Source organism: Salarias fasciatus, chromosome 11 (genome assembly GCF_902148845.1).
Source record: "Salarias fasciatus chromosome 11, fSalaFa1.1, whole genome shotgun sequence".
Lineage (NCBI taxonomy): Eukaryota > Metazoa > Chordata > Actinopteri > Blenniiformes > Blenniidae > Salarias > Salarias fasciatus.
The window spans coordinates 29,440,855-29,450,116 of record NC_043755.1 but is presented as its reverse complement, the minus strand read 5'-3'; the positions used below and the strand labels follow the sequence as shown (position 1 = coordinate 29,450,116).

The window sequence follows — 9,262 nt, the reverse complement described above, 5'->3', positions numbered from 1 at the left end:
GAAACAGGTCATGACGGACGAATGACAGCTACCAGCCTTACGTTAATAAACAGCAGGTTTAAGGAGATTCTGGTCTAACACGTCCCCATTGCATGAAGCTAATCTGGACTGCGGTCAGTGATCAAAGCTAAAGAGCGCAGCATAAATGATTACATTTGCGTACATATACATGGTGCTACTTGTGGGTGGAGCTCATTTTGTTACATTTTTAGAGGCGACTCAATTCCCATGTAAACGGGGAAGCTTTTCTGAAACACCATGCGCACCACAACTGCAGTATACTGTTCTTCTTTACGTACACAAGTAGATGGACAATAACAGCAATGTTTCCCTCCAGAGTGTCATGGCTCTTGGTCCATATTCTTCTAGGACTTATAGTTTTATAGATGAGGGTCAACAGTAATAGCAATCCAACTGTGTCGTCCATGGCAATGTCCACGTTCTCTTCATTGTTAATATTTATAGCTTATTGAGTGTGTTTTCGTCACAAAACCATCCAACCGCATTTGATCATTTTCAGCATTTCTGCTGTTGTGTCGTACATCGTCGTTTTCAAGAACAATCCGTTTTCACTCAGAACGTCGTTGTGTAAACAGGGCCTGAGAAATTCAGCAGAGGCAGGGACACAAAACAGAACCCCTGCCTGCAAATGGCAACCTGTGAATATGCATGAATCAGCTTGTGAATACCCTCAAGATGTGTGCACAGCAACTAGGTAAAGGAAGAAAGCATGGAGGGGGGGTTTCCTGCACACATGGGGCCCACAGTTTGTGGCTACGCCCCTGCAATCACACGCCCCGAGCAGACGGTGATAAATACGTTTTTATTGACGACGTCTCTGTACTTGTAACACGGTTAGTTACATTTATTTTTTGGGGGGTATTTTCCCTTCTTTATTATTCACGAGGCCTTTATTGCCTCGGCCTCGTGCAGGCGACTTCCCTCGCCGATGCAGCGCACGTGCACGAGCGGTGCGCGCAGTTGCGGGAGCGCGCGTGGAGGCGGTCCGGGGCTGCCTCGGTTTCTCTGTAATCGCTTTTCTGCTGCTGCTACCTCCAGTTAAATAGCAAGGACACGGGAGCGAGCAGACGGCCGTGTGAGGATATACTTTTTCGGTACCTTTTTTTGGGGGATTACGACGTGGAATTTGCAGCATCGACGGCCGAGGCGCCAGGTAAGCTCGACACACGCGTTCAGCCGCCCCGAAAAGTAAGTAAATGTCCCGTGAAAAGTGGCGTTTTCCAGTGAAGGAGAAGAAGAAGGAGGAGGAGGAGGAGGAAAAGAGAGAGAGAGAGAGAGATAGATAGGGAGAGAGAGAGGGGGAGGTGGATGTGTGGGACGAGCCTCCCTTTGTGCCGAGCCAGGGTCACTGCTCTTCAATGTGGACACTCCAGAAACGGCCGGGGACCCGCACATTCCCCCCGCTGCCGCCGCCGCCGCCGCCACCGCCGCCGCCGCCTCTCCTCCTCCGCGGCGCGGCTTCGCTCCGCTCCGCTCCGCCGGCCCTGCCGCGGACCGTCCTCCATCACCCTCCTTCCTCGATGCGTATTTCCATTGAGTTTCAAACACCGAGGCCTGTTTTTGACTAAATAACCCCCAAACCTCCCTCCTGAGTCCGCGGTAACGCACCCTACTTTCGCCCCCCCCACACCCCCCTCCCTCCCCCCTCCCCGGCCTCGCTGCGTTAGCTAGCTCCCGATAATGTTCGCTTTTGTCGGACGGCTCGGTTTCAGTCCACCCCCCCCCCCCTCTCCCCTCCCGCCCCCGGTCTGGTCGACCCCCATTGTGTGTTTCATCCCTCATGTACCTGATCTTGCCGTGCGATGAAGTGAAGCCCCCCCTCCTCCCCCCCATTACATCTCCATGTGTTGATATTTATAGGTTTTATTAATGTCCGACCGAACCTGGTGTATTTCATTCTCCTATCACCCCCCCTCCCTTTCTGAGGGCATAAACGACCTACCCCCTCCTTCATCTTCACCTCCTTGATCGTTTTGATTAACTTCCCCCTTTATCTGATTTCATTGTTTGTTTTCTCTTCATTTAGCCCGTCTTTGTCGTCTGTTAGGGAAAAAAAGGCTTGAATTACCCCCCCCCCCCACTGCCCCCCATGGATCCCCTCTTCATTTTCAAGTGTCTCTTCTGATCAGGCATTGATGATATTTGTGTTACTTGTTGACAAAAGGCTATTAAAGAGCAACATTATCCATCTGTTGGAGCCTGAACTACCTTATTATCCAATGTTTGCTCAATGAGATAGGTCCTTTTGGTTTGTTTTAGGAATCTAGGCCAACAAAGCCCTTAAAATAAACTGTACTTGATGACTAGTCTGCTGCATATACACCCTATTAAACCATTAGGTAAATGTCACATAATATACATAATTTATGTAGTGATAAATACCCTCTTGTATGTTTGAATCAAACTCACCTTTCTTGCACAACTCAGAGGTTAAAGTGTTGTCGACGCCCCCTCCGAACCCCTCCCAACCTTTACCATTGTATTTTCTTCAGGGCCCACGATGTCCAGCGAAGTGCAGCGACCGGACGACAGCCCCAGCACAAGCGGGGGAAGCTCTGACATTGAACAAAGGGAATCGGTACCGCCAGAACAGGAGCGCGAGCAAGCACAGCCCAAAAAGAAGGAGACCAAGATCTCCAGTAAAACCGCTGCTAAACTTTCAACTAGTGCCAAGAGGTGAGAGCGAAAGAAGGAGCCCCGAACCCGGCTTTGTCGAGCCTCGTTCACGCAGCAGTTGTTTTGTTAAAACCCAGTGCCTCTCCTCTGAAGCCCAGAGGCTGTGAAGTGATGTAAAAAGACTAAAGTCCCCCAGGCATTATCATTTCAAATATCGGCGCTGCATTCAGTGTCAGGAGGCAGGTAATCTTCCCCTGCCAGCCTGTTGATTTGAACGGATATTCCTCGTGCTCTCCTGCACCAGCACTTACCTCCACCCGTCTTTGCACTTATTCCCAAAAAAAGACAAGGCGGTGAGAGAATTATGCAACCGGTTGAGAGAAGAGTTGGCTGGGGCCACGAGTCTTTTCATAACAGTGATTGATGTTGTGAACATCTCTCTTTTTTTATATGCGAGTGTGTGTGTGTGTGTGTGTGTGTGTGCGCGCACGCACAGGCATGTCTGTACCCCACTTAAAAGCATGCACAGCCTTCAGCTTTTATGTGGATGTACACTTGTTTTAAGTAGCTTTAGTGGTTTAAATTGAATTTAGCTGCAACATTAGAGCTTAATTGTCTCATTTACATGCTGCACATAATCAAAACCGTCTCATTTGTTTATGTAACTTAGGCTTCAACAGCAACTCGAAACAACATTCTGTAGGATGTCTTTTACAAGTTGGACAATAAACTGTAAATAAAGAGCGGATTTAGCGCCTGTAAAGCCACATTACGCAAAGATCAGCACTTCAACATTTGGTGTTAGTGATGAAAGATGGAATAAAAACAGTAAAAGTGACATATAGGGTTTACAACCCACTGCTGCTTTTATATATGCAACTTGAAAAGGTTCAGGGAAAACGTTGCTGTTTTTTAATACAAATGTTAAATTCACCTGAAGTCGACCCAACAGGTTTAATAGTTATTTGGGGATATAACTCTTACGAAGGTGAATAAAGTAGCGACTGTCTACAAGGAGGGCAAATAGAGACAAAGAGCTTGCCTTCTGTATCTTAAATGCATAATGTATGTGTGCGTAAAGCTTCAATACAAGCAATCTCCACCACTTTCAAAATGTAGATTTAATTTTCTTCTTTATTTCCTCCAGGATTCAGAAAGAGCTTGCAGAAATAACACTAGACCCACCTCCAAACTGCAGGTAAGGAGATGCTTTCTGTTTCTGTAATGACTCACGAGCCGGGATGTACAGATTGGTAAAGCTGTAATGAATGTAGACAATAGAGATGAGTTCTTTTCATGGCTTCTTGTCTCTGAAGAAAAGGCCACGCTGTAATACACTAGCTTTTGTCTCTGCTCCCATAATGCCATTGTGTGTGTATGTGTGCGTGTGTTTTTTTTTTGTATGTTTACGATGGTAATCTCAGGTGAATTACACCGACTGTATAGCACATTCTGTTGCCGCTGCATAATGCAAAGAACTGCAACCGGTGTTGAAAGCATGTGTGCGAGGTTCTGGCTGAAATGGTGGAAAACGAGTTGCGGTGTGACTTTAAAACCTGTTTGGATTCTGGCGTGGCGTGCCCCCCCCCCCCTCCCCTTCCACCGCCTCCCCCTCTTTGCCGTGCTGGGGATTTACCACAGACAATGGTTATTGTGTGCGACTGCCGCGGCTCAGGGCCCTTTGAGGAAGAGATACGGTCGCGAGCGAGCGGCAGGCCGCATGCATCAGTCTCCGCGGACGCGACAATAGGCGCACCTCTGGGATGCGGCTCGGGAGATGGCTTTTATTCACCTAAGTAACACATAAGTGACACTGTCATTGATTAGAAGTCTGTTTATCACAGCACAATAATAATCTGTGTTGGAATCGGCACTCCCCACTGCAAATTAGACGGGAAAATGGGAGCCGATCTTTGTGGAGGGCACTTGTGGGAAGACGCTGATGTTGATGTCCGACCGTCTTGATTTTGTTGGTTCACAGGCACCTGCTTAAAATGATTAAGGAAAACCGCTTTGTATGACTCATCTGGTGATTTGAAATTACTACACCCCAGACAGGCTTGTTTATTGCATGAATTAATCACCCCTGCTGGGTCTCATCACAATCCCACCGTCATTAACGATAAACATTGAGCTAACCTTTTCATTTCAGCTCACAGCCTAGTTCTGTTATTGTACCGGGGGCTATAAGAGGTGTTGTTTTCCTCGAGGACTTTAATCTATTTCACCCCCTCCCTCCACCTACCCCCTTTAAAAAAAAAAAAAAAAAAAAACTAGGTTGGCTCACATGGAGAGTATAGCTTGAGGACACAACTAAGTCATTTAAAAGTAAAATAATTGCTAGCGGAAATTTCACAGTTACCGTCTTAGAGGGGGAACTGCTTGCCTGGGAAACAATTAAGCTCCTTCAAGATAATCCCTTTTTTTTTTTCCACCGTGTGTTCCCTTTTATGTACACTGAACTGATAGCACGATCTAATAATGTGTTTTTCTGTGTTGCTCTCAAATAGATTAGCCCTTTGTTAACAATGACAGGGGGTCAGAAGCATCAAAACCCAAATCTCCCCCGCCATTTACATTCTCGCATGACCGAGCGCACACCGCAGTGCCGGTGTCATCATTTGTATGCTACACGCTCTGCGCTTCTGGCCAGGTTAGCCTGAAAGGTTATTCATTTCATTCCCTCCGCTTACAAATGGAGTCACAGACTGCTGGCCCCCTCCTTTCGCAGGCGGGCAGAGTTGTGTTTAAGAGATTCCCTTTAGTGCTGCCGACAAATGTTGTGCTGGGGGCCAGTCGATGTATGTCATCTTATCTGTCTCCTCAACCCGGCCGGCTCGTCTCTTTGTCTCAATCTGAGGGAATCTGCCTGTTTCATCATGCAGTTAAAAACCTGCAGTCTCCTCTGTATCACCTACAATCTCTTCACCTTCAGGGTGCTGAAAAGGATCAGCGAGCTTCCCTCTGCAAACACAGCCCCTGCGTCACATCGTCTCTTCATCCATCTTTTAGGCCGCTTTATTCCACTTCGGGTTCGCGGGTGGCTGGAGCTGATCCCCACCGACAGTGGGTCAAGGCAGGGTACACCCTGGACCGACCGCCAGTCCATCACGCGGGGAAACACAAAGAAATGTGCAGAAACACATTAATTAACAAGCAAGTAAGGGTTTGATCCATTAAAGGCGTATGTGTGTAAAAATAGGTGCACCAAGGAGACATGCAAAATGAAACATTTAGTGTGTTTGGCGTCATGAATATGCAGTACCGGGCATGTCTACAAGAACATGTGAGTTCATACCTATAGTTTAATTTAAAAGTGACAGTGTGACTTACAATACCTGGACTCTTTCACATTGGTAGTGATTGTGTTATTAATGCAATTAAAAGAAGGTGAAAATGACTCGGCCTTCAGCACAGAAGGTGAGTGTTATTGTACAGAGAGTTTCTCCAACTGGCATGACAAGTTTTTGATTGCAGAGATTTTATTATGAGACAGTTCCTGCTTGCTTCTCAGACCTTGTGATCTTTTCTTAAATTCATCTGGTTTATTTATGTGCAGTTTTTTTTTCTCCCTGAAATTCCCCCAAATTTTCCACTGGAACATGTTTAATATAGGGACGCACCAATACTCCTCCTTCAAAGGACTAGTATGAGTAGTAATCGTCAGCGACTTGCTGGTATCAGCTCGGGGCTTCTGGATCCACTGAGCGGCTAAACCAGTGAGCGACATCTTGCTCACTCTGCTGGTTCAAGCGTCACTTATGTTTATGTTGCTGGTGTTGCACAAATCTCCGAAACGCTGACCTCGCTCGTACTTGAGGGGAAACGTTGCTGATGCATGGCGTCGGGTCGTACTCACCTGGTTGTATGGGGGGGTCTGTAACGAGTACTGGGTGCAGTATCGGACCCAGTGCCGGTATTGGTATCAGTGCATCCCCAGTTTGATGTCTTTCAACTCTGTGTTGTTGCATTTCATTTTGCATTTGTGGACGCTCAGTGGTTCAGCCAGTCTTTCTCAAGTAACCAACCAGTAACACCTGCAAACCAGTAATTGAAATACAGGTGTTAAGTGGGATGTCTTTCTTAATTACTTCATTAATCACCTGCAATATGCACACAAACAAAACATGCAGTCATTTGTGCGTCGATTTAGGATGTATTGTTTCAGGTCTTGGTAAATGAAGTCCCTCTGAATCACCTCAAACACATAAAACATGCAAATTCCTCCATAAAAGCCCCCTCACCTGAAATTGAACCAGGGATATTGTGGCTGTGAGGCCGTGCTAACCACTAAACAATCTGCATCACAAATTTAATTTTACAAGTATTGTGAACGGCCTTGAGAGAAACATCCATAACAGGAAGTGTCGTCTTGTTAGATGTGATAAAAGAGGCTTTTTGTTCAAACATGCCTTAAAGGTGACTATGATAACCCTCTGCTGTATTTGATATCAGTGTTTCAGTAGCCTCTCTGCTTTCATAAATCACACGCTCACAAATGTCTCCTGGCTTCTCGGCACGATAAAGAGTCTGCTGTGTATATGCTTACATTGTTTAAAAAAAAAAAAGAAGAAGAAGAAGAAAAAAATCAATTTCCATGCCACCTGAGCAAAAACTGTCATACTTTTAGTGCGATGTCACTACTTGGAAATCGCTGGCGTGTATTTAAATTTGTGTCTGAGCTTTATCTCACGCTCGGCTTTGTGACAGTCTGCTTGTCACCTTGGCAGTTGTCATGCATCAAACGAACGGGAACACGCCGAAGCCCAAGAGGATTTGACATGGCAATTATTCTCACTGTCATGCACTTCAAGTGTATTGTACAGGCAGCCTGTGCCTTTACACCTATTGAAGCATATGAGGCAGCCTTTTGAAACGACTGCTGTTTTCTTTCCACACGTTTTGTTGTGATCTCACCAAGAACAAACTTTGATTAGATGCGCTGAAAGGAAGACCTGGCATTCCTATGAGTGCCACTGGATTTCTAAGACCCGTTTACATGACTTCTCAAGTGAAAAGAAGACGTGAATAGGGCAAGAGAGGCAGATAAATGCTCCATTTGGATATGTATTGTAGTTTTTAGATGAAAACTGATCTGTAATCATTCTTTGAGTGATTTGATTATCTTGGTCGCCAACCTGCAGCTCGAGAAACACTTCGATGATCCGCGGGGATAAAGTGATCAGGAGTCTTTACCTGTATGATTTCTGGAGATATTTTTGTACTCTTAATCATCAAACAAAAGTTGTCAGAAACAACAAATCAGGCCGTCCATAACTATTTGAACGTGACTGTTTTTTTTTAGACTTTCCCACCCTTTTTTTGGGGGGGGATTCTTTCTCAGAACTGTCATCTTAAACTCAGGATTAATCACCTGAAGCGATATGGAACCACTTGGGCGAGGATGAAGAGGCTGCTGAGCAGACACCCGCTCAAGTCCTTGAAATGCACAATAATTTTAGAGTTAATCTGAAATGCAGTCGTGAAAAATAACCCACAGTCCTCACAATCTGATGAGGCATTTTACGCTTAAACTGTAATCACAAGCTCACACTTCTGCCGAGTTGTTTAAAAGCATAATGCCTGTTTGAAGCCACGGGGAACAATGTGGAATCACTCTGCTTTATCTGCTGGAACCCATCCCATCTCTCCCACTTCTCCCTCCTCCTCGGCTCGCTTTGATATTATCCCATCATTATGAAATTCTCGCTTTATCTGTCCTCACCTACCACTTTGGCCTTCATCATTCGCATTCAATCACAGGAATTGTTAAGCTCCATTTGTCACTGCTGTGCTGCGACTGAATAGTGACTATTAAGTTGTTTTTGTTGTTGTTGTTGTGTTGATTTGGTCATGTACTTGCAGGCTCTGGGCCACTTTGCGCTTTCTCTTCTTCTCACAGATGGACAAACAGGCTCTTCTATTGCGGCTACAATGACGAGAGGGCAGAGCAACGTTCAGCTTCTCAAAAGGAATAGTAAATGTTGTTTTTGTGACAGCACTTTAGATTCATAGGAGGAAAAAAGAAGGTTTTGTTCATTGAAGTTCAGCAGAATAATCCGTCGCTGAAGAGGTATACAGACCAATTTCTCCTCCTGAGGCAGCTCAGATAGATTAAATGCAATGCAGCTGAATCCCAATGGTGCGCTTTGTGTAACAAGTTCAGGCTCTTCCAGAGAAAAATAAGAAGCCGCTATCTGATGTGGAAGCAGATAAGGTCGAGTGAGAGATGATGGAGCACAAGTAATCACTTTTACATTTGACATCATAGAATAACCCCCAGCAGGAGCACTTTACCTGGCTGCACGCGCACAAACAAGATATCTCTTTAATCTGATTAGCTGTTTTGCTAAGCCTCACTTTGTTACTCTGATATTTTTATAACTTTCGAAACAGCCATTCCCGATTTTAGAGAAATCCAGGCTTAGCTAGTGAGCTGTGATTCTATGGGGTGAAATGAAAGCAGCTCCTAGCACGTTTTGTGAGCTGTAACTAGCTGCCCAATTAAGTTAAGATTAGGAGTGGGAGTTGGTTTAAACTAATGGCTCTTCATGGATGCTGCTTTTCCAGCTTGTAAAACAAGCTTTATAGATTTAGACTTAATAATGATGGAGCAGTTCACCAA

The 9,262-nt window shown here is 45.4% G+C and overlaps 1 protein-coding gene across 1 annotated transcript in view; it reads left to right on the top strand.

Moving 5' to 3' along the window:
* Nucleotides 1–998: 998 nt before the first annotated feature.
* ube2e2 (ubiquitin-conjugating enzyme E2E 2) overlaps nucleotides 999–9,262 on the top strand; it is a 32,872-nt gene continuing 24,608 nt past the window's right edge. The window contains exons 1-3 of the mRNA XM_030102369.1: nucleotides 999–1,174; nucleotides 2,514–2,697; nucleotides 3,785–3,835. Coding sequence (XP_029958229.1) covers nucleotides 2,522–2,697; nucleotides 3,785–3,835 — 227 coding nt within the window. The 5' untranslated portion in view covers nucleotides 999–1,174; nucleotides 2,514–2,521. The remainder of the gene's footprint in view (nucleotides 1,175–2,513; nucleotides 2,698–3,784; nucleotides 3,836–9,262) is intronic.